Raw genomic sequence first — 26,467 nt, 5'->3', positions numbered from 1 at the left:
CGAAGCTGATAAGAGCTTGAGCATTCAACTGTTTTCTCTCTCAAAATGTCCAACTATAGAAGGACAGAAAAAATGCAATGATTACCTCCAGCTTGTCTTTGTTGTCTTAAACAGTGAAGGACTCACATCTCCTAGTTGTTACTATTACGCCACTGATATGGTCCAGGCTATTATTTGCTCATGAAGTCTTATGGGAATGAAGCTGAGGCAGGTTAGGGAGACCCAAGTGTGGAACAGCTCTGTGTGCCCCCAGAACACACAATGCCAGAGCTGATGGGTGAGCTTCATCACCCTGGAATGACTGCACATTAATCTGAGAACACTAATAAGGGAACATGGCTCCAAATATTCTGAGAAATAGTTTCTTAGGAAATGTCAGCTGAGCCTTGAGTGGGAAAAGAGGAATGCTAGCTAGTACACTGGTTAATGGTAGGAGCTATTTCAGGACTATTTCATGGTTTTTTAATCATTCATTTGGGAAGTTTAAATATAGAGTATTAACATTAAAAAAAATACATTCGTGGCTCTTATTTTTTGATGAGAGGAAAAGGGCTAAATACAAAGTACACAATCAACTTGGTTCACCATATGCTAGTATCAAGGTGTGCCCCATCCCGCCCAGAGTGATTTCCATCTACTTGCTCACCGAATTGCATGTTATTTTGTTCACTATCCTGCCGTTTCTAAGCAGAATGTTACAGAAATAGAAAAATTTTATAATTTGGGGAATAAGTTCCAAAATTTAAGTGTGAAAATCTATTCTATATTTGCTGTTCTTTGCCAACAAATGAACTTCACACCTAAAGAATAGTCAAGAAGCCACTCAGTATCTTTCTTATTGTCCTCCTGATGGGCTCCAAAATGAGGCAGAAGAAATCCAATCAGATCTGTCTGAGTGGGAATTTTCAAGCAAGCATCTCTTGCTGCCTTACAGACCCACCATAACAACCTATACAAATGGAAGATGCTTTTTAGCTACCTATCCATTGGCACTTTCTCTAAAGGGCAACAAAGTATAAAAATGTGAGGGCGCTCAGTGGCGAGGGGTACCAGAGTTCAAGCAGAGAGAATTGATATTTTAATACTCCCCTCTAAACTCAACATTCAGAAAACTAAGATGATGGCATCTGGTCCCATCACTTCATGGCAAATAGATGGAGAAACAGTGGCAGACTTTATTTTTCTGGGCTCCAAAACCACTGCAGATGGTGACTGCAGCCATGAAATTAAAAGACACTTGCTCTTTGGAAGAAAGGTTATGACCAACCTAGACAGCATATTAAAAAGCAGAGACATTACTTTGTCAACAGAAGTCCATATAGTCAAAGCTATTCATGGTTTTTCCAGTAGTCATTTATGGATGTGAGAGTTGGACTATAAAGAAAGCTAAGCGCCGAAGAATTGATGCTTTTGAAGTGTGGTGTTGGAGAAGACTCTTGAGAATCCCTTGGACTGCAAGGATATCCAACCAGTCCATCCTAAAGGAGATCAGTCCTCAGTATTCATTGGAAGGACTGATGCTGAAGCTGAAACTTCACCTGATATGAAGAACTGACTCATTTGAAAAGACTGTGATGCTGGGAAAGATTAAAGGTGGGAGGAGAAGGGGACAACAGAGGATGAGATGGTTGCATGGCATCACCGACTCAATGGACGTGAGTTTGAGTAAACTCTAGGAGTTGGTGATGGACACGGAGGCCTGGCATGCTGCAGTTCATGTGGTCGCAAAGAGTCAGACACAACTGAGCAACTGAACTGAACTGAACTGATTTGAAGAGTTAATGACTCAGCTATGTCTGGTTCTTTGAATACAAAATGAAAAATTACACCTACTTGTTGAATATACACATCATAGGGCTGATGATACTATCCTAAAACAACACAGATGTTCTAAAAATCTTCAGTGAACCTGAAGTATAGACTCAGGCTCAGTGTCTTTATGATTTTTCACTAATTTCAGGGATACAGGAGGAAACCCTAACATAGCTCTGGGCTCTTCTCTAATCTAGCAAATGAATATATGCCTTTAAGAAGGGTCTGACATAGAATATGTCATTTCTCCCAGTTATCAGTCCATAGAGAAAACAGAGAAGACCTGGTGGGGACATTCTTCCCAAAGCATTCTAGTCTCATTTATCCAAGGCATTTGCTACCATGTTTGAGAATGAGTGCCACACTGCAAAGACACTGAACGCATAAGAATACAACATCACCTGTGCAAAACCCTGCAAACTCACAAGCTGAGAATGGACCAGGGAGTTGAATTTACCTCTTATCACTTATTTGTATCCTAGTCCAGTACAGAGGCTTCATTGGACAACTGGGTTCAATGGCTGGCTTCCGAGGACACTGGCCAGAAGAAGGGCCAACTCCGAAGAAGAGTCCAGGCGGAGGTGGGGGTGCGAGTCCTGGGGGTGCTGGAGCAGGAGGAGGACCCCCGTTGTTGGGCAGAGGGAGAGAAGGAGGGGGAGGCGGGGGAGGAGGAGGAGGGGGAGGTCCAGCACTTGGAGGCAGAGGAGGTGGGGGAGGTGGTGGCGGTCCAGTATTCACAGGTGGCGGTGGAGGTGCTGGTGGCAAAGGTCCAAGTCCAGGTTGGAGGGGGGGCGGGGGAGGGATGGGTGCTGATAGTGGTGGGGCAGGAGGAGGAGGGGGAGGGGAAGGAGTTGTTTTCTGCTGATTCAGTGAGCTGCCTTCCGCAGGTGGTACACAGGTGTCTTTGTTGTCATTTGGGGGAGAGAGTTGGCTTAAAGAGGAGATGTTCAGCTTTTTAGGTATTATTTGGTTACTTCTGGTTGTCTTGCCTTCACCTTCGCAGGGTTTGAGGAAAGTCTCTCTGTCTGTCTGGATGCACACATTTCGGAAAGTCTTTGGAGGGCAGTCATCATCCGTGGAGACACATACATCTCTCATCTCTTCGCATCCTCCTTGCCATCGGTGTTCTATCTCGTGTTTGAGATTCTCAATGGTTTCTTCTAGTCTTGCTGTTATTGCTGCATGCTCACCCCGGATGTGAAAGGCTTGAAGTTCAAACTGAGCCTGTAGAGATATCAATGGGAAAGGAAGCAAACAATTTATAAAAGATCAGTGATCAGAAATAAAATATTGAATAGCATCCCCATACCACCAAAGCATAAGGCCGCACAGATATGGAAAGACAAGACTCATTCTTCTGAGAATGAGTGTAAATTTCACCTTATGAATTTTCCCAGGATTTAAATAGCTGGAGTAAAAACATAATTTCATCCAATCTGAGCTCACAGGCAACAATAACCATGGATTAAGGATAAAAGTAAAACAGTCATCTAAGAACTTCTACTGGTTTTAATATCAAATGCAAAAGAAAACTTTTAATAAAGATTTGAACATGACTGAATATACCTTTCATTACTTTTGGTTTGAGAAAAAGAACAAAAAAGGTCTGGAGATCCTTTTGGCTAGGAGCTGATACTCTCACGGTCATCCATAGAATGTCTCCCCTCTGGAGTTTCCAAAACAACACAGCAGAAAGAAAAAACTCAGGAGGAAGTTATGATACATGTGCTCTTTTTTTTTTTTTTAAAGTTTCCTTATCAAAGCTGCCCATGATCAGTATTTGTGTCTGTTTATAATCATTCATAATATAGTAATTAAAAAAAAAACAATTTAAGTGCAAAGAAAATGAACCTATTAAGATACTCTATATTTTAAAGTATTTTATAGGATACCTGTCTTTTTAATGCTTATCTTTTCAGTTATGTCAATGCCTTGAATCCATTACTTTTCACTTACCAGCACAAACTAGCATACTCTTGGTTCTTAACTAGTCCATTTCCCAGCATTCGAAATTATTTAGCCGTTTACAGTTAACTGGGATGCAATCATTTACAAGTTTATTAGTTTTTCTAAAATTCAATTTAATAGTAATTAAGTATTTCTGGTGAACCTATTTAACTTCTTTCTTCCCCAATCAGACAGAAAACTCCAAAAGAAGAAATCAGGGCCAGTATCTGTGTCTTTATCTGTGTACCCCAGCAGCTAGAGAAGGAAATGGCAACCCACTCCAGTGTTCTTGCCTGGAGAATCCCAGGGACGGGGGAGCCTGGTGGGCTGCCGTCTATGGGGTCGCACAGAGTCGGACACAACTGAAGCGACTTAGCAGCAGCAGCAGCAGCAGCTAGAACAGCAAATACATGGTACTGATGAGATGGATGGATAAAAACCACTGTTATAGTTATATTCAGTCACTGTCCCAAGAGCCTTCATTATGGCTTATAAGACGTAGTCCACAAATATCTAGAACACCAAAGGATATAAAAGTACAGTTATATCTTACATTAAAAAGGTGAAGAAATATTTTCAATGGCCTAGTCTGTCAAGGTCATGACACAAGAAAAGGTGGCATTGTTTGGAACATTAGTTCTGAGTAAGCGTTACTGTTGCTAAGGATAATATTAGAGGAAGGAGATGAATAGATTTCTAATCATTCTTAAAAATTTCCAAACAATGCCATCTTTGTGGAGTCATAGGCATAAAATGAGGAAAGCTTCAGCAGTCAGGAGGAACGATGTACTACAAATACAAAAACAAAAATACAAATACAAATACAAAAGTCCATCCAATCTTTCATGAGTTCTACTATCTGAAAGGAACTTCACGCTTCATTCAACTATGTGATCAAGATCATCTTTGTTCGGACATCCTACCCATCTCCATCTCCCTCTCCCGCCTACCTCCACCCATATTTCAGCCCTGATTACCATCCTAAATTATCACCAATATTTAAATTTCATTTTAGTGCCTACTTTAGTTCTGCCATAGCAAACTAAATGTTGAATGTTGTTCCTAACTTGTTCACCTAAGAAGGTGAACAGTCAGATAATATTCATTTATTATTTATTTGGCTGCACCGGGTCTTAGCTGTAGCATGTAGGATCTTTAGTTGTAGCACATGAACTCTTAGCTGTGGTATGTGGGATCTAGTTTCCTGACCAGGGATTGAACCCAGGCCCCCTTCATTGGGAGAGCAGAGTCTTAGCCACTAGACCACCAGGGAAGTCCCAACAGTCAGATAATGTTGATGAGCCAATACTTTTACACAATCTTCACCTTCTTAATAATATGAAAGAGTTACAAAGACAAGCTCCAAAAGGAAATTTTCTTCTCTCACACAACTGGATGATATCTACCCGAAGGTCCCCACCTCTCCCATTTCCCACCTCTCAACCAATGATCTTTTACGTTGGCTGAATCTGGTGAACACATCTATACAGACCATTTTGATGGCTCTGTAATTCATCTGCTTAGTGTAGTGGGTAGAGCACAAATTGGCTAGGCTCCTTAACCTCTCTGTATATCATTTTTCTCATACAGAAATTGGGGGTAATAACAGAACCTCAAAAGGTTATGAGAAGTACATGAGTGAATATATGTAAAACCAGAGAGGAGTGTCTGGAACACCAGAGGAAATATAGAAGTTTGCTACAGTGGTAGTATTAATGGTATTACTACCAATGGTGTTACTACTTATGGTAGTAATAATACAATGGTATTGTTTTGTCTCTTTGCTGCCTGACAGATCACGGAGGCCAGGGGCCATGTCATCTTGCTTTCAGCTCTCAGCACGTTTTCCAGCACCTTGCTCTATCCTTCTAAAGCAAAAAATAGATACAAAAATCCTCCTTTAATCTCTTCTAGCTGTTGCTCTTTCTTTTCTCACCCTCCCTCTTTTTCTTCAGAGTTTTTTTTTTTTTTTTTAAAGAAAACACACAGCTCTTGCTTTATCTATTTTCTTATCCATGCTTCTTTCAACCAGTGACACCTTGATGCTAGCCCCACTATATTACTGAAACTCCATGATTTGAGTGTTACATTTGATCAGCATCTTTCAGTGATTTTGCCCTCTCGGCTGCACTGCTAAAGTTGACTGCTGCTTTGCCTTGAATTTCTCTCTATTTCCCTGATCGTCAAAATTCTCCACCCACCCCTATTTTCTTCCTATTTCTTGGCTCTCTCCAGTCAATCAGTGGACTCCTCTCCCTCCATTCATCCCTTAAATGTTGTTCCCCAGGCATGCTCCTTCCCATTTTACCTCACACTACACAATCTCTCTTGGTCACCCTGCATACTCATGAGGTAAATGACAGTCATTGACTCTATCGCAACTTCCAAACTGGTATCTTAAAACCATAATTCCAACTATCCTCTGAAACTGGTCTACCTGAATATTTTTAATCAGCCACTGCAGAGTCAGTATGTCTGAAAATGAAGTCATGATGTCAAAGCTCAGTCTCTTTGTCCTCTGAAATTCTTCTTTGCAATTAGTAGCATCAACATCCTCCCAATGATCTCTTTCATAAACCTGGATATCATGATAGATTCTTTGTTCTCTCTCATTCCTAACAGATTATCGATGACTTTCATTAACTTCTCTGATTCATTCCTTAACTTCTACCCCCAATGCCTCAACTCTTCATTGGGTCTTAGTTACCTGGACAGTGACAAGAGTCATCTCAATAATATTCCTGATACTGGTTTAGACACATTCATTTTTAAAATTCATATCTTTATTCCTTAAAATCCCTTCAACAACTGGCCATTACTTATAAGCTAACATTAAATTTGTTTAACATGGCCACATTGAAAACTCTTCTGTGTTTGCCCATTTTGTCCACTCTTGGCTCCTGCCTCTTCTCCAAATATGCCCTAGATTCTAGTTCTATATAACTTCTCTCTCTCCCAGGACCATACTCATGCACCTGGCCTTTGTAAATACTGTCCTCTCTTAACACCTCTTCTGTCTGCTGCAAACACCCAAGGTAAGGGGACAGATTATCAAACACAGATTCCATGGTGGCTTCCTCACAAACTGTACTTACTAATATAAAGAATAACCATGAAATTTCCATGTACTCCATATCAATATGCTCTAATAGCCCAAATAAAGAAACCAGTTACCTTTGCTCTTCCCTGTTTCACAACTCGTTTTGATCATTTCAATTTCTCGTGCAGAAGCTCAACATGACATAGTAATTCAAAGTGATTAAATAATAAGCACCTTATTCATTCTCTATCTGTCCATATGTAATTGTCTTTAGTCACTCAGTTGTGTCCTACTCTTTGCTACCCCATGGACTGTAGCTCCTCTATCCATGGGATTTCCCAGGCAAGAATACTGGAGTGAGTTGCTTTTTACTTCTCCAGGGATCTTCCCAACCCAGGGATCAAACTCATGTCTCCTGCATAGCAGGTGGATTCTTTACCACTGAGCCACCAGAGAAGCCCCTCCATATGTAATAGGGAGGAACAAATCTGACTCCATATTAGATCTGTTCCTTTTGCTTTAACCTGTGTCCTTTTTGCCTGTGCTTAGTCATGCTGGCTCTGTACCTTTTATAAAAGAATGTTGTCTATAGTCCGAAATAAATAGGACAGCTTATTCTCAGGGATCTGACCTTCAAGAGTCCATTCATAAACAGAAAAAAACTTGCAGTAACAAAGAATAACATGTCTTGTTGGAGGTTTACAGGAACATTCCACCTAACAACTGATCATGCCCATCCCTCACCTTGCCTATAAAAGTGCTTTGCTGAAACCCTTTGGAGAATCCGGGGCTTTGGGGGCATGAGCTGCCTGTCTCCTTGCATGGTCCTGCATTAAACCTTTGATCTAAACATGTCTGGCCTCACTGTGTGCTGGGCACAGAAACTTGCATTCAGTAATACATATCCTATCAATTAGTTCAAATTGTTATTGGCTCTATTACAAATGGGGCTTTTCAGGTGGTGCCTGCCAATGCAGGAGATGCAAAAGATGCGGATTTGATCCCTGGGTCAGGAAGATCCCTTGGAGCAGGAAATGGAAATCCACTCAGTATTCTTACTTAGAAAATTCTATAGACAAAGGAGCCTGGCAGACTATAGTATGAGGTCATGAAGCATTGGGCACGAATGAGCACGCAAGCACTATTACAAATAGGCATCTCAAATCTGTGCGTATTATAAATCAAGCCTTCGGGAAAAGTATCTTTTAACACTTTTTCACTCTACTTTCTGTGCCACTTTTACTTTGTACCTGGAAATCATATACTGTTTCCCGTCCTTTATCTACAGCCATAGCTAGAAGGACTGTTAATGATTTGATGAATCAAATACACAGAGTAGAATTTTCTGTTGAATAATCATGTACTCCCAGGCATGACCCTGACTATCTTTATGAAATGTCAAGTCCAGACCCTCACAGTCAAAATTACAGATAAGGATGGATCAAGGGAACATAACGCTTTTAAACCCTACTGACTCTCCTTTACTTTTGCACTGAATGTGCTGTTTGTACACGGTAGACAAAATGACTGCAAACCTTCCAATTATTTTAAAATAAATGTTCTTTAGGACACAGGAAGCATTACAAGTTTCCCTTTCCCCAACCTTCTCTGCTAAAAGTCTGTTGTTTTTCTGCATTTACCCTAACATCATTTGAAAGGAGGCAGGTCTAAGTTTTGACATCTTTCCAATCTCCCCTAAGTTTTATCTCCAAATTGCACCTGAATTTTTATCTATCTTCCATTATTTTTAACTTGATTGCTTCTATTACTTTCATTTTCAATCACATTCTCTTCCCACCTGCCATAGTCTATTAGTCTATATCCATTTTCTTCTAAGCAAGATGCAAATTCACAGTCTTTAAGAGAGCAATCCCAATTAAAACACTGTTCCAATCACCCTTTTCCTTGATTGATACTTTTTATCTGTTTAAGGTAATGGTTCTCAGGATGCTACCCATTAGAAATATCTAGAGAGCTTTGTAAAAAATTCTGATGGGGCCATCTCAAAAGATAATCATTCAATTGATCTGAGATGGTGCTGTTACACAGATGTCCTTAAAGCTCCCCCAAAGGGTTCCTGGGTAGCCAGAGCTGAAACCAGAAATAACTATTCTAAATCTTTATTCTGCTCCAAATATAGCTGAGATAGTATGGCATTACAATATTGGTGGAATTTTTTTGGCAATGACTTTTAACTTGGGTCATTGAAGAATCTCCAAAGGAATATGTGTTACTTGAAAAAGTCCCTTGGTAATTCTGATATATCCCCATAAAGAGACTATTCCTTCATTACCCATATTGAGAATAGTTATTTCATGCAGCAGATAAACCTAAATTCTTTCCATGACACTCATGGCTCTTTAAAACCTGCCCTCTGCTTACTTTTGCAGATATTTCTTTATAGTTTCCCTATGGTGCACCAGTACAGATTCAAACATCCCATCAACTCCCACATCTTTATGCTTTTGCACATGCTGCTTCCTCTCTGTGAAACACCCTTTCTCTCCATTTTTGCCTAGTGAAAGCCCTGAAGGAAAACTCACTCCATTGCAACTGAACCTTCTGGCTTCAACTATTCTTGATTCTTCCTGACAAAAGTTTTCCTTTGACTCTGTTGCCAAAGAACTTCCTAGGTTCACATCACATTACAGTCACTTAGGTTTATCTTCTTTGCAAATCTAAAAGCTCCAGGCAGTTGGGGACCATGCCTTATTCATGCTTGAACTTTCAGAACACTGCGCACTACTTGGCTAGTGATCCTTAAATGCTTATTGAATTGAATTATTTCTTTAGCTTTAAATATTAAGACTTCCTTGTACCTCTGTATTACCCAACCAACTAGACTCAAAAGCCTAAGGAAATGTAAAAACAGAGACATGTGGTCCCCTTCCTTCCCTGGTGGCTAAGACAGTAAAGAATCTGTCTGCAATGTGGGAGACTAGGGTTTGATCCCTGGGTTGGGAAGATCCCCTGGAGAAAGAAATAGCAACACACTCCAGTACTCTTGCCTGGAGAATTCCAAGGACAGAGGAGCCTAGTGGGATACAGTCCATGGGTCTGCAAAAAAGTTGGACACAACTGAGCGACTAAAACAAGCTCAACATAAACTATGAGATTTCATTGTTGTTATTACCTAGAAAATTCAAATAAAACCTCTAGATTTTTTTAAGTGTGGGTCTAAAAATTAATATTGATACTACTTAATTTTAACAATTCAAAATATTTAGGGTCAATAAGCATTCTCTTCACAATAAGCTTAACGGTTATTCCCATAAGTATAGTGAACTATGCAGTAGAATCCAACAGTATTTGTCATTCTAATCTGATTAGGAATTGGGCTCCAGGCAACTCCTGCAGTCTCCCCATGGACTGGTCCTCCCTTCCCCTACCAAATTCTCATTTTTAAAAAAATATCCTCCACATTACCACTGCTCAGAGATATCATCAAAGGAGCACACTGTCCTGATATCCAAACAACAGAGGGAGACTTTGCTTGCCTGGCCCCCGCAAATATGTCTGTCAAAAAGAATTGGAAAAGTGCCTACTGATGAAAGACATCATGATGGTACTGAGCACCATGCAAAAATCACCCATTAACATTTTGTTGTTATGAACATCCTCTCCCAGTGGTGCTGCCAGGGGCCATTAAAAATTCAGGTTATCTGCTATACAATCTAAGTCAATTTTTCCCAGGGACTCTTGGAAATTCTACATTCTTCCAGGTTAGGGGAAGCAATTCCAAGGGACTGCACAGAAGCACAATGAAACTGCATCACTTCAGGCAAGTTCTAAGATAGTAGCCACTTCCACAGCCACAACTTCACCCTATCTCTTTCTCTTCAACTTTTCACAATACAGACAGTCCTGCTCATGAAAGCTGTATAAAGAGGCAAAGCACAGTATCATCTAAGCCATACAAAGAAAGAGTCCCAGCTCTATGAATGCAAATCAACACGGGAGGTCAAGCAGACTCAGTACAGCTCTGAAACCATACCAGTGGTTCAGCCTGCAGTTCAGATAAAGTTGGGCATTACTTCTGAAATGTGATAGCTATTCCAGACAGGATTCTGAAATATACTCTGAAAATAAGCAAATAAAATTATGGACAGTCATCCAAGGAAATAGGAAGTCAAACAGATAAATCTTTGAAATCTGTACTCAAGTTCCTACCTGGGAAACAAGATAAAACCTCACCGTAGCTAGAGTGTTCTAGTGAAACAGAAGAAATAAAGTCATGACTCATGGGGGATTCTAATAATGTTTTCTTTCTAAGTTATTAATATCACTAAATTAGTGTAAGTCACAGAACGGGTATACCTTGGGACATCCATGGAAATGACTTTCAAGGTTTTTTCCTCTAAAAAATAATTTGAAATCTAATAAGCAAATCCAAGACTGCATATTTTTAGGCAAAGAACCAACATACTAATTCCTTCTCGACCAGGAAAGAGGACTTGGGAGTTTTATGTTGTGTTATTATTGTCACTAATGAAGCTACATGTAGCTCAATAAGGTATGTATGACACATTCCAGAATACATATGCATTTAGAAGCAACAGATGCTAAACCCTGGTCCTTAATACTATGACAAATTGAGGTTCTTCAAGTAATCACAGCAATCACATACTGTTTCTTTCTCAATTCACTCATTGTCTATGAGGAGTCGTTACCCTATGGCCAGTGCCCATCTGTCCACCAGTATCATTTTGGTAAGTAACTGTGAAGTAGGTTCCTCAATTAGGTTTGCTTCACATATTCTCAATTTTGTCTTTTTCTTGTTTTAATTGAAAAGGGGGGGGAATGAAAAAAATGTCATTTAAATAGCATTATCAAGTAGGAGCAAGAAGGGGCTAAGCTGCTGAGTTCTTTCTGGCATTAGAAGTGAAATTTATGCTTAAGACTGTAGGATTACTTATTGGAAAAATAGTCTCCACATCTTTTACCAATGGAATAGAAAGCTTTCTGCTAGCAAGAAGAAGTTCAGGGGAGTGGTTGTAATAAATTTCCTATTTGTAGGCTTACTTTTCATAGTGATGTTGTATGAACCAGAGAGACTGAACAAGTCTTCACTATAGCAAATGAGATGAGACTCTGGTCTCTCTACCATCTAACTTTCAATCTAGATTTAATGAGCATCTACAATGCACTCAATCTTGCACATGTATATATACAGAAACAAGTCAGACTTTGAGAGGCTCAAATTCCAGCTGAGAAAAGGTATTTGTTTGAGTTGTTTTTAATTTTCAGGAAAGCTGAGCTGGTGTGGATTTTACACTCTTATTCAAACATGACGTTTTCATTGATAACTGAAGAAAACCAATGACCACAGAGGCCAGTTTGTCCGGCAAAGATATCCCCGGTTCTTTGTGTTGCTTTTATTATCCAGTAAAGAGTCACTTCAGGGCCCACTCCCTGAATGTATTTTCATGAGTAAGTAAGGAGGTATTTGGCTTCCCACCTTAATATTTGAACAAATGACCGATGATGTGTGCCTAGGCCACAATCACCTTCTCTTGGCCACTTCCAGTCTTCCCGGGGATTAGTCACTTGATAAATCTGCCATTGAATGGGTTTTAAATTATAGACTAATCGACAGGGAAAACAAACAAGATGGTTTACGTGTTTTTTATTAAGATCTGGGCTCTGGCCTAGGACGCCTCCTTTGGAGGAAGCTAGGAAGGGAAATGGCTTAAATTTCCAAATATTGCTCACCCCAGCCAAGAGACGTACTCATTATACAAGACATAAGTTGAGATGCCAGAAAAGGGCTCACAAAATTGAGTATAATCTTCATTTCTCTAAGTAATGAACCCAAGGAGAAATATTTTCTGCTCCAATTGGAAAGGCCAGGTCAAGTTAATGGGGCGGGGGGGAAAAAAACAACAACACTAAAATAGTAATCAAAATGACTGGATTTAGTTTAGCATAGGACTGTTGTATGACTTTAAATTTGCTTATCTCTGGCCATCTTCTTCATTTGTAAAACAAACAGGTCAGAAAAAGATCAGCAGCTTACCAACCAGGTTTCTAGGGATCCATGGAGGTATTTCAGCAGTTCTGCAAACAGTTGTTGTTTGGCGGGGAGGGAGGGGGCTGTTTTTTTTAATTTAAAAAGGATATTTTAAAATAACCTTAAAAACAATGGATTTTAAAAATACATATAATTACACCAAAACCTACATATGTGGATACCACCAGCACACTAAGTCCTAAAGTACTTAGATTTTGGTTTGCTTGTTTTTTAGAGCCTTTGAAATACAAAGTTTTCTCTGACATCTTTCTAAATCTATTCAGATGATCTGAAAATGTACTGATCAGGAAAGTAATAACTTTGTACTGGTCTCTCTCCTTTCCTTTCTTCCTCCCTTGTTTTAAATTCAGGTTTGTACACATACAAGAAGCAAATGGCTACCCACTCCAGTATTTTTGCCTAGAGAATCCCATGGACAGAGGAGCTGGTGGGCTACAGTCCATGAGGTTGCAAAGAGTTGGACAAGACTAAGCACACACACACACACACACACACACATGTAAGTATATTCTACGGCACACATGCATCATATGCCACTGTGCATGGCCAGGGCTCAGGCTAGTCTGCTCTGTGCAGGACCCTATTTTGGCAAAATAGTCCACTGTTCAATGACAAGCACATGAATGGGCAGAGTAACAGATGATTTTAGCATTTAATTTTATACTTGGGGCTTTCTGACAGAGTGATGTTTATGATTAAAACGAATTCCAACAGTTCTTAATTGTTAACTGGTTCAACTGTAAAGTAAAAATTTCCTACAATTCATGTTTCAATCTTAGGGATTATTTTAATTGAATACAACCCTAGGATAGTAAGGGAATTTTTTCCAAAAACTGTTTCCATTTTTAACTATATATTTTGTAAAATGTGGTTTTTGAGATTTTGTTAGTAAAATAAAACATAGAAAGTAACTCGGTGCTGTGGCTAAACACGTGTACACTCGTCGCGGATTCATGTTGATATATGACAAAACCAATATTGTAAAGTAAAAATAAATAAATAAAACACTTGTTAAAAAAAAATAAATAAATAAATAAATAAGAGTCGACATTGAAAATCCCTAAATTTACATTTGTGCTCAAATTTTTGCAGAAAATAGCTGTAAAATATGTATCTTGACAAAAGATTTGTACCCAGAACACAGAACTCCACTACAATGAAAATAAGAAAACACCTCCCTTCCCAAAATGGGTAAAAGATATGAGGGACAGTTCATGAAGATGATACATGGATGATATATAAACACATAAAAAGATGCCCAATATGTTAGTCATTAGGGAAATGCATATTAAACCACGAGATACCACTGCATACTTACTGGAAGGGAGGGAGGAAGAGAGAGAGCAAGAGGTAACCTGGCCCATCTGATAACACCAAGTAATGGGGAGCATGTGGAGCAACTGGAACTCTCAGTTTGCAAACAGGAATGTAAAATGGTATAGCTACTTTGGAGAACTGTTTCTTGGAAAGTTAGATACACACTTTCCATATCACCCAATAATCTCACTGCTATTTGCCCAAGTGAAATAGAAATGTATGTTAACATGAAAATCCGTATGCAAATATTTTAACAGCTTTATGTTTACTTGCCTGTGATGGTTAATTTTACTAGGCCATGGGGTGATATTTGGCCAAATATTATTCTAGGTGCCTCTGTGAGGGTGTTTTGAGATGAGATTAACAATTGAATCAGTAGCTTGAGTAATCTGCTCTCCTTAATGCAGGTAGGTTTTATCCAATCCAGTACTCTTGCCTGGAAAATCCCATGGAGCCTGGTAGGCTACAGTCCATAGGGTAGCAAAGAGTTGGACAAGACTGAGTGACTTCTCTTTTATCCTATCAGTTAAAAACTTGAATGAATATAAAACTGATGTTATTAAGAAAACATTTCTCCAGCTTAAATACCTTTAAAGTGAGGCATCAGCTAATTTTCTTGCCTGAGGTCTGAAATATCAGCATTGGGTTTTTCTGGGTCTCCAGACTGCCAACTCACCCTACAGATCATGAGACTTATCAGGCTTCATGACTCTGTAAGCCAATTTCTTATCATCTCTCTCTCTCCCTCTCCCTCTCTCTCCCTCCCTCCCTTCCTCCCTCCCTCTCCCTCTCCCTCTCTCTCTCTCTCTCTCTATATATATATATATATATATATATAAACCCTATTAGTTCCATTTCTGTGGAGAACACAGACTAATGCATTACCTCAAATTGAAAGCCACTCAAATGTTCTTCAGCTGCTGAAGGGTCAACAAACTGTGGCAAATGCACAAAGAGGAATTCTAACCAAAAATTCTAAACAAAAGGAATGGACCACTGGAAGATCCAACAACACAGATGAATCTCAAATGTATTAGGTTAAGTGCTAGAAGCTGGACTCAAAAGGCTACAAACTTTTACGATTCCATTTATTTGACATTCTGGGAAAGTCAAAGCTGTAAGGGCAGAAAAAATATCAGCAGAGGGGGACAAGGTTCTGAGTTCAAAAGAGGAGCTGTCTTCCAAAGGACACAGGGGCATTTTCTATGGTAATGAGAATATTCTATGCTTTGATTGCGGTTTGGTTATGTGACTGCATGCCTTGTCAAAAATCACTAAAGAGTGATTTTTATTGTATGTAAAATTCTAGCTCAATGAAAAAAGCATCTTGAAGACTGGCATTATGGCAAGTCATATGCACACATTTCTATAGACTTAAAACTGCAAACTATATGCATTATAAATAAAATGCCACTCATCAATGGGACTTCCAAACAAGATTTTGTTTGTAACCAAATCTTTCTCTTTTAAGAAAACACATGTCAACAGACAGTAGAGTGAAATGAGTCCCCTAAATGTCCAGAGTTGCCTAGGTCTTAACAAGACACAAGTGTACAAATTTCCTAAGACAAAAGTTTAACTTTTTTTCACTGATGCTACAGAATTTTCACTTCTATGGCCCAATTTCCAGAGCTTTCTCTCCCAAGGTCAGGCTTAGGAGGGAGTGAGTGGCAGTCATCCAAGATGGCCACATTCAGCAGCATTCGAAACCAGCAGCTTGTAAGCACATGGCCAGGGGAGAATGAATGATTGACGGCTCACAGTCCAAGGCAGGATGTTACGGAGCCTTGAACACTGTGATGTCACATCTTCGGTGCTTTCGCACAGCCTACTTTCTATCTCATTACTCATAAGGAGTCCAACTTCCTCATAGTTGTTCATTAATAAGCACGTCCAAGGAAACAGGGTTATAAGTTTTTCACTTATGTAAGAAAAAAAGTACTTAACATCTATTCCCAGGCTACCATGAGAGTTTTATGTCTCTAAGGCAAGAATCAAAGTATTGCCTTGGATTTTCATTTTCTTTTAAGCAATAGACTGATGGTTTTCTTTTTTCTCTTTAGTTGCAGAGAAACCACCTATCAACAGTCTGTTACACAGTGCAATTAGAAGTTTCTTCCTATACCCAGTGGGTCTCCAAGACACAGGAGGCCTTTTATTCTATCAGTGTTTGTAAGCTGAATATCACCCTCCAGGTTTCTATTCTGTAAAATAAGGATGATATAACCTGTCTTTCTCCCTAATATATTTTTCATGGGACATAAAAGAAACTAAATAATATATTTGGAACAAATTAAGAAATACACTGACTGAAAAACAACGTAGAGTTTTAAGACACTGGATAGAACTAACAGCAACTAGTTAGATTTACAGCATACTGTCAGTTTGAAACTACTAACATAACCCATACAGCTCCCCATGGGTAAATATATATCTACATTCAAATGACCTTTAGAGGACAGAGTGTATATAATGTGGTTAAAATCAACCTTTCTTCTAAATAAACTGCATTAAGTGGAATCCATATACCATGAGAATACACAGAAAAATAAATTAGCATTGTATCATACAATAAAAGTCAGGCTATGACTTATATACAAGATACATTGATATTTATGACAAGATTTTTCTCAAGCAATTTAAACATACTCATTGATAAATACCTCATTCGCCTTTTTACCCCCTACTTGAAAAGTGCTCAAGTTCTCCTTTGTTTTCACCTCTAACTAATCCCCCCAACAAAAATCAGAATAATTGCCTTAACTCTGCCCCCCTCCTGAAGAAAAACATCTCCCATTATATTCACTGACAAACATCGTTCTAAAACATGTGCAGCTAGCTACTTTGCATCTTTATAATACCTTTGTGTATTAGGTTGCCACCATTTTACTGAAAATGCTGGCAAAATTACTGATGGCTTCCTAAGTTATCCAGTTCAGTGGATTTGTCCTCATTCTTCCTCTGTGACTTTGCAGCTGAACTTAAAAATGGCCTCTCTTGCTTTCTCTGACAATATCGCTCCATAGTTCTCTTTCCACCTTTGTGATTTTTCTACCTACTTTCTTTCCCCATTCCATCCTCTAAGTATGTCAATTTTATGAGGGCTCACATTTTTGTCTCTCTTGTTCACCAGTGCATTCCTAGAACCATAAGTACAGCCTGGCCTGTAGGGCCTCAGATACCTGTTGAATGAATAAAGGCATGCCTTTTTCAGGATCCCTGACTCAAGGGCTTCCTCGGTGGCTCAGTGGTGAAGAATCTGCCTGTAATGAAGGAGACGTGGGTTCGATTCCTGGGTGAGGAAGATCCCCTGGAGGAGGAAATGGTAACCCACTCTTCTATTCTTGCCAGGAAAATCTCATGGATAGAAGAGCCTGGCGGGCTACAGTCTGTGGGGTCACAAAGAGTCAGGCACACATGCACACATGCAACTGATTCTCAGAAGTCCTTAAAGCTATTGTGCCTGTGATTACCATGTTCAGCTATCAAAAAGAAGGCAAAGGGGAGGAGCTATTGAGTAGTACCTACATAAAGCCTATTGACATACATGATGACAAACCTTCTGATGTCTTTAACCACTGCTATTAAACCCTCAGTGATGTCCTCGTTGACAAGGGCAAAGCTGATGGAGACCATGTTCTTTCCAACAACTCTCATGAAATTCATAAGCACTCGTAAATCCAGTGTCACAGGTGTATCTCCATTCAGACCTGGTAAGTTTCTTTCATTCAGTGGACCTCCAGACTGAGTTATCTTATAATACACACAGGGCCTAGATGAGAGCTAACAAATGTACTGACCCAAAGTGAGTCAGAACAAACATTCTACATCATAAGCATTCATAATACTATCATTGTGAATACCTATTACTAGTAAAGGATTTTTATAGTTCCAAACAAATCTCCATTTCAGAATAATTGAGGAGCCCACAAACATGTTTTATTCCATGTGTATCCACGTATTATGAGTTATTTTCTCATCTTCCTTGACTGGGACACACACCAAAATGGTTGGAACTGGGTCCACAGAAATGCCTTGATCAACAAAAAAGAACCTTGAAACAGCACCAATAATAATGTGGGTGACCAGTTTGTTCTTCATAATGGCTAGGCCTCTTTTTTGAGTTTCTATATAGTCATCCCCTGTATCTGCCCATATATGGAGGGCTGAGTGTACTGTACCATTTTGCATAAGGGACTTGAGCATCTGTGGATTTTGTGATTTTGAAGGGGTGCTAGAACCAATCCCTCAGATACGAAGGGATGACTATATAAGCAGTCAGACTTACAGAACATCTCCAGTCACAGACCCATCTAGAAAGAGGCTCAAATTTCTAGAACTATGCTTTCTACATTCGGAATATGTGCAATTGAGGGTGTAGATGGACTGACAGCATACAAGTGATAAAGTTCATCTGTAGCACCTAAGCTCCATACCTCTAAAAGCAGAGAGACCCAAAATAACATTCATTTTGAGTAACTAGAGAATTCTAAAACTCCTCAAAGGAAGTTTCCTGACCACAAGGCATCAATACTCATCATTTTTGGAAAGTTTTGGCAAAGTATCACACTGATTTATTTGAGCTCACGAAGATCTGATGTAATATTTAAAAACAGATTTCTTCTTTGTGTAAACATGAATTAGGAAAAATGTAAATCCCCCATCTAGGTTTATTTTTTTAATATGGATTTTAATTATATATTTAGAAATCTGGGGTGCTCAAAGCCTTAAACAGTTAAGATAATAAATGGAATTTGGCAGAACATTTGTTCTGATTACTAGATGTTTAATGATACTTGGAACGTCAAGATGCATGTGAAATTACACTCAAGTATGATGCACACAAAGTAACTTGGAAAGGATCAGATCTCATTTTGACTTGATTCTTTTCTCCTGGAATACAGACAAACCACATTCTTGTTTTCTTCCTGCATTCTCCCCCTTAGATTAAACTATATTACTTTTGACTGATATTCATCTCTGTAATTTGTGCTTTTTGAAAGGATAATTGTTACAAGAATTACATTTTCAGTTTTTTCCAGTAATTGGAAGATACAGCTTTAAATCAGTAGTCTTATTTCCTAGCTGATCAAACGTGGAACATAATTCACGAATTGTTTTCAAAACAAATGTTTAACTACTCTATGCAAAGTTTAAATGTCACTTTGAATTGAGTTTGACACTCATCTATAAACTCAGGTTTATAGATGACTATAATTTTTTCTCTCCAAGAATTCTTCCATGTTAAATGTTACAGCTATTCCAATTTAAAATGTGAAAAGACAGGGGCACTATTACCTAAAAATGAATACATAATTTCTACATAAGTCATTCCAAAGTTAATAACTAAATATGAAGGTTAATGATGATATAGGACCAGCTATATAACATCTGTATCAGACCACATACCTGCTGCAGTATTTCATGAACATGCTGCTGTCTCATGGAATCTGTCTGCTACAAGAGCTTACATGTGCCAATTTTGTGCCATGCACCCTTCATGAAAAAATGAACGGCTCAAGTATCTACACCAGTCATCCATTCTAAATAATAACAAAATACTTGCATTCTAAATATTTAGATTACTAGGAGTCTCAGTGTTGGGCCATCACCTTTCCTTCACTGCACTTCAGAGCAATGGAAGGCTTTGTGATTGCATGTCCTTGAACATAAAATTAATACACATATGAAATGGATTAGAATGGTTGAGGTGTTTGAAAGGAAGGAATTTTGATTTTTATAGAGATTGACGCAAAGATCATTTTTCTTGGTCCAAATTTACTTTGTTAAACATACTCTGACCTCAACTGTAGTTGCCAAATGTAAAAGCAAATGCCTATTTTCTTTTGAATCATTTTCTTTTTTATATTTTTTTCCTCTCATATGTCTTTCAGATTTTGCTATCAAAACAGCATAGGTAAGATTAAAAATGTAGAATTAAATCCAAACACGATGTACCTATAAGGAAAACAGTTAACAGACCAGTACTAAAAATTGGGGTCTCATAAAGGAGGAAATATTTAACTTTACTTCTGGGTGTTATCGGTTTTAAAAGCTGGGCTGGGGGGCGGAGGAGGGCAGTTAGCCATGCAAAATCCTCTAGTAACACTTAAAACTGCCATTCACAGTTATGGTGTTTTTAAAATTCCTTTGGTATGGGTGGTGCATGGTTGCAGGTTTTAGAGAAAAAAATGTAAAATCACTCCAAGAGGTATTTCTGACAGCTGGTAGCTTCTATGTTTCAACCTTTATTATTATCATTATCATCATCATCATCATTATTATTTTGGTAATTAGGTTGCTACTGAGCAAAGAATGAGTGATGCTGTAGGAGTCCAACGTTTGAGTTCAAGTTATAATAGAACAGAGTCCATCTGAACACAATGATCCATATCTCACAAAACTAGACTATCTCATTCGAAAATAATAAAATTCTCTCTCAAGTTCCTATTTATAAATCCTGAATGCAGCTCCTACCCTTGCAGAGATAAGGAATGAAGACAGGAGAAAAAAGTATTAAACAACCTTCTGAACTTAAAAAGCAAACAACTTAAAAAGTTGAAATTGAATGAAAATATTTGGAAGAGGTGGCCTTATTTACCTCTAATTGATTTGTACATTTCTAAAAAGAATTGTGTTTAATTTTGCTCATGTGCCTAAAGATTTTGGTTTTGAACAAGCTATGTTAAATCTCAAATAGCATATGCTTAATACTGCACATCATTGTGGAATATATGATGTTTATACTGCCTATCGCAAATTTCAATTAACACTTGCTCTGCCTTTAGCAGAGGACTCTGTGTATGGATTAAGTGATGGACCACTAGATTGGGAAAACACCTGACTTCCAGTCAAGGTGCGTCTATCAGCTGCCTTCATGGGCTTGGGCTCTATTACTGTTAGTACGTAGTATCTACAAGGTGAGTCTCAATGGGTGATCAGCTTCCTTGGTATAAGGAACCTTGTCCTATTGGGAGCATGTTTTCCCTTAAGGGCATTATGGAAGAAAAGGCTGAAAAAGCATTAAGCTTGATTCAAAGATCAGATCTTTTAGGCTTTCAGACTCATCTATAAAAGGAAAGGGTTTTACAAATTACCAAAAATTCAAATGAGTCCATTTTGCTTTCACTTAAACTATTACAAATGATCAATCACCATAACCTGTCTAGACATACAAAGTCTGCTAAATGTTCATTTAAGACGATGAGAAATAAACACCATTCTTCCAGTAGAAAGTCATAAACTTTTGAAACTATCTTTAAGAATCCTCGTGGGAACATAGTTTTCCTACTAGAATCCTCCTATGTCTTTGAATCTGAAAAATACTGCCTGTAAAATCACTTTGGTTTAAACCCAGTTTCCACTACAGAGAAAGAAAATCAACCAGTGGTTAATTTACACATTTATGTATATGTCACTGTGATGGGAGATTCAACTGTTTGCTGTTCATTGAAAGTTTTTATCTATCATGGGCTTTGGTACTGGGGGTTGGAGGGAAGGGGATAGAACCTCTGCTTTCATGATTATAATAGTAGAGTCTGCCAATTGCCTAAGTCTGAGATAAAAAGCCTAAGGTTTCAAAAGAGGGAGCCTTTGGAAGTCAGAGATATGAAAGTTTCATGTATAACAAAAACTCTTGCTGGGCCACAAAGGATTGAGAAGGTAGTGGGGCAGTTTGTAAGCAATCAAAGTGAAAGAAAAAGGCAGAGTGATGGGAAAGTATTAGGAGAGAGTAGAAGAGCAAGCTAACTAAAGTTGTAAGACTGAATATGACTTCAGAAAGTCTTAAATATCATGCCAAGGACTTGAACTCAACTAGCAAAAGTGAGCCATTAAAGGTATGTATGAGAGAAAATTGATGCTTTCAAATTGTGGTGTTGGAGAAGACTCTTGAAAGTCCCTTGGACTACAAGGAAATCAAACCAATCAATCCAAAAGGAAATCAGTCTTGAATATTCATTGAAAGAACTGATGCTGAAGCTCCAATACTTCAGCCACTTGATGGGAAGAAACGACTCATTAGAAAAGACCGTGATGCTGGGAAAGATTGAGGGAAGGAGGAGAAGGGGTGACAGAGGATGAGATGGTTGGATGGCATCATCGGCACAATGGATATGAGTTTGAGCATACTCTGAGAGATGGTGAAGGAGAGGGAAGCCTGGTGTGTTGCAGTCCATGGGGTCGAAAGAGTCAGATACGACTTAGCAACTGAAAAAGAAGAGAGAAACAACAATCTCTAAGCAATTCATAATATGGCCTGAATATAGGCAAGATAAGATGAAAAAGCAAGAGTTCCAGAAAAACATCTATTTCTGCTTTATTGACTATGCCAAAGCCTTTGACTGTGTGGATCACAATAAACTGTGGAAAATTCTGAAAGAGATGGGAATACCAGACCACCTGACCTGCCTCTTGAGGAACCTACATGCAGGTCAGGAAGCAACAGTTAGAACTGGACATGGAACAACAGACTGGTTCCAAATAGGAAAAGGAGTACATCAAGGCTGTATATTGTCACCCTGTTTATTTAACTTATATGCAGAGTACATCATGAGAAACGCTGGGCTGGAAGAAGCACAAGCTGGAATCAAGATTTCCGGGAGAAATATCAATAACCTCAGATATGCAGATGATACCACCCTTATGGCAGAAAGTGAAGAGGAACTCAAAAGCCTCTTGATGAAAGTGAAAGAGGAGAGTCAAAAAGTTGGCTTAAAGCTCAACATTCAGAAAACGAAGATCATGGCATCCAGTCCCATCACTTCATGGGAAATAGATGGGGAAATAGTGGAAACAGTGTCAGATTTTATCTTTGGGCTCCAAAGTCACTGCAGATGGTGACTGCAGCCATGAAATTAAAAGACGCTTACTCCTTGGAAGGAAAAGTTATGACCAACCTAGATAGCATATTCAAAAGCAGAGAAATTACTTTGCCAACAAAGGTCCGTCTAGTCAAGGCTATGGTTTTTCCAGTGGTCATGTATGGAGGTGAGAGTTGGACTGTGAAGAAAGCTGAGCGCCAAAGAATTGATGCTTTTGAACTGTGGTGTTGGAGAAGACTCTTGAGAGTCCCTTGGACTGCAAGGAGATCCAACCAGTCCATTCTGAAGGAGATCAGCCCTGGGATTTCTTTGGAAGGAATGATGCTAAAGCTGAAACTCCAGTACTTTGGCTACTTCATGTGAAGAGTTGACTCACTGGAAAAGACTTTGATGCTGGGAGGGATTGGGGGAAGGGGACGACAGAGGATGAGATGGCTGGATGGCATCACTGACTCGATGGATGTGAGTCTGAGTGAACTCTGGGAGTTGGCGATGGACAGGGAGGCCTGGTGTGCTGCAATTCATAGGGTCGCAAAGAGTCGGACACGACTGAACTGAACTGAACTGAAGATGAATCAGGACAAGGGTGTCAAGGGATCATGGAGATAAAAATCAGCATCATTTGGCAATCAACTGGATGCAGAAGCTGAGGATGCAAGAGCTGCAAAGATGCACCCAAGATTTCTAGTCTGGACTTTAAGAACAGTGGTACCTTGAGCTAAGAAAAGACTGTTCTGTGTTGTGTTTACTGAATACACTGTGTAGGGGGAGGTCAGAAGCGGACAAGGAGATGAGTCCTTTCAACCCTGGGATTATTGACATTTTTGATGCTGAGACTTTGAAAAATTATACTAAAGACTTTTCCCAGTCTAGGATTTCCAGCAAAAACTAGAACTTTCCTGGAGCTGGAACTAGAGTAAACACTTGAATCTGAAAAATAGGTCTGAAAAGCCTTTACATAGATATAAACTTGCAGCAATTAATGAAATCTCTAAACACAGCATACAGGAAGGCAGGAAACTCAAGGCCACCTTTTGGAGGATCACATTTAGGACTGCTGCAGAGACAGAGCTAAGGCAGCAGCAAAGAAGATGAAGAAAACACATTCAGAGGAAGAGGGAAAAATGAGAATTCAGTGTCTTACATGTTTTGGGAAGAGACTGAGGATTTCAGCACTGACACACTGGAATCAAGGCCAGTGGAGACCCAGAGGCGACCAGGACCATGATCACTTCTCCGTGGTCTCAGCTTCTTCAGTACGGGCAGCAGAAGGCAAGTGGCAGAGAACCTGAGACATGTAACCAGTGTTCGAGAACTGTGCCATCGGGAGGACAGAGCGAAACTCCAAGATGTAGGAGTCAGTGAAGAGATTTTAAAGTAGAGGAGAGCTGAGTACATTATTACAAATGGGGGAAGGCACCTGCCAAAAAGGGAACAATGAAGGAGAGAAAGTGCAGAAAGGATGGTAGAGGGTAACACAGAAGGTGGGAGGAGGGACTGCGTGAAAAAATATCAGGGGTCTCAGTTTCTTTTCCTAGGTACAGTGGCCAAAATTTAAAAAGAAAAAGGGGGAAAAAAGGCAAAGAAATAGAGGCATTAATAGTCTAGAGACAAAGGCATTCAATTTCTATTTTCCTCTTGTCTTAAAAGAAGTGCCCCTCCCGCCACTATATGTACTATATATACGGTTGAGCCACTCTGCTGTCCAGCGGAAACTAACAAAACATCGTAAAGCAACTATACTCCAATCAATTTTTTAAAATAAATAAAATTCTGAGAGAAAGAAAAAGAAATTCCCCCTTTACCCCTAGAGCTAATTTAGCCTCTTGGGTCCCTGATTTCACCCTCTCTCACATTCTCAGGAACATGTTCTCATCCCTTTGCTGCTCTCCAGCCAGGCTCTTCCCTTTACCTACTCAGGTCTCCTGTTGACAATGCAAGGCTGCTCCTTGCATCTATTATTCCCCACATAATAGATGCCCAGTGCATGTCTGTTCTTACCACAGGAGATGAACTCCACAACCATTCCCCTATATAATCAGAGCATCACCATGGTGAAGGCAGCATCCCCATTTTGCGGACTGTCCAAAGCCACGACCCTACAATATATCCAGGCTAAGACTTAAAGACTGGGTCCGACTCTCAAGCCTTGTGTTCTTTCTCCTGTGCAGAGCTGTCTCTACACACTTGTCAAGATGCCGGCAGTAGACTCTGTTTTTGTCTCAACATTACAAAGTACCTGGCTTGCTGTCAGAGGCCAAATTTTAAATGGCTGAAATAGCTTGATAGATTGTGTGAAAATTTTATGGTCCTTCCGTCAGACACCGTAATTTATTGTCACATAATACACAGTTAGAAGAACCAAAAGAAACCATCCCACAAGGGCAAACAATGTGGAGGCGGTGGCCCTTTGACACGCTCAGGCCACAGGCATTATATGGATCCAATAAGAAAGCTGCTTCTACGAGCGAGAAAACAACCTCTTGATCTTGCAAAATGTTTTTGGACACCTAAAGGCTCTTTTATGACTGTGGCTGATTAAAATGAAAAGCTTAAACGACTAAAATGCTCTTTTTGATGAGTTTTTGCCATGAACTATGGACCTTGTGGTCCAGTGGGATTCGAGCCCTTTGATCCTGGGCACTCACATAAATTCAGTCATAAAACAACATTGGATTTGATTTTACTAGTGTGGCTGATGTTGCCAGATTTGTAATGCAATCTTGTTTTCTCCCCTCCTCAGTTTTAGGCCCATCCACCATTATTTTATAGCAAAAGCAAAGGAGTTTCCATTTGTTTTGGCAATAATCAAGCCTCACAATTGAGACACTACTCTAGGATGTGGGAATTTCATAGGAAAAAAAATGATTCTGTATTATGAATATTGGAATGAATGTCATTTTATGTGCTGAAAATGTCAAAATGAAAAACCCTTTTCTGCATGAAAATACTTACAGATTTTCATTACCTAGGAGGGTTAGAATATGATGGGGTCGAGAATCACAAGTATAAAATAGGAAAAATATGATCAGATTTTAGTATCCATAAATTTCCAGCAGGACTAATTGAAAATGAATTTTTTAAAAAATCAAAAGAACCTCCAGATTATTTATTAATGAGTGACAGATCATATCTTAGTTCTAAAATTTCATTTACCTAAAAAAAAAAAAACAAAAAACTGGTATCGGTGGAAGAGGTAAAGGAAATAATAGTCAACAAAACATTTGTTTAAGAAAAAGATATGCAATAACTAAACTTAAGATGTTTAACTCACTTCCCTTCCTCATCTTCTAATCATTTGCCTTGGAATGTGTCTGCACCACAATATAATATTCTTATAACCTCTAATTTTAGAGGTGAACGTTTTTCTATGAAAGGTCTATGAGGGAGCCAAAATACAAATAACTCTGCAAAGACCTGCATTATGGAGGCCAACATGATCAATGGTGGGGCAGCATTATTCATTTTTTAGGGAGTAAAACATCAGTTTGGGCTCAC

The 26,467-nt window shown here is 39.1% G+C and overlaps 1 protein-coding gene across 10 annotated transcripts in view; it reads right to left on the bottom strand.

The window, feature by feature from the left end:
- FMN1 (formin 1) overlaps positions 1-26,467 on the bottom strand; it is a 502,692-nt gene that overhangs the window by 243,105 nt on the left and 233,120 nt on the right. For 9 of the 10 annotated variants that reach the window (XR_009739073.1, XR_009739072.1, XM_061430674.1 and 6 more), the window contains one exon: positions 2,270-3,036. Coding sequence is in view for 8 of the 10 variants with exons in the window: in XM_061430674.1 (XP_061286658.1) it covers positions 2,270-3,036 (767 nt within the window). In the remaining 2 variants the exon portion in view is untranslated. Of the gene's footprint in view, positions 1-2,269; positions 3,037-26,467 lie in introns of those variants that run through there. The other variant, XM_061430677.1, reaches the window with a different exon arrangement.

This window comes from Bos javanicus, chromosome 10 (assembly GCF_032452875.1).
Source record: "Bos javanicus breed banteng chromosome 10, ARS-OSU_banteng_1.0, whole genome shotgun sequence".
NCBI classification, from domain to species: Eukaryota; Metazoa; Chordata; class Mammalia; order Artiodactyla; family Bovidae; genus Bos; species Bos javanicus.
This window is presented reverse-complemented; position numbering and strand designations above follow the sequence as displayed.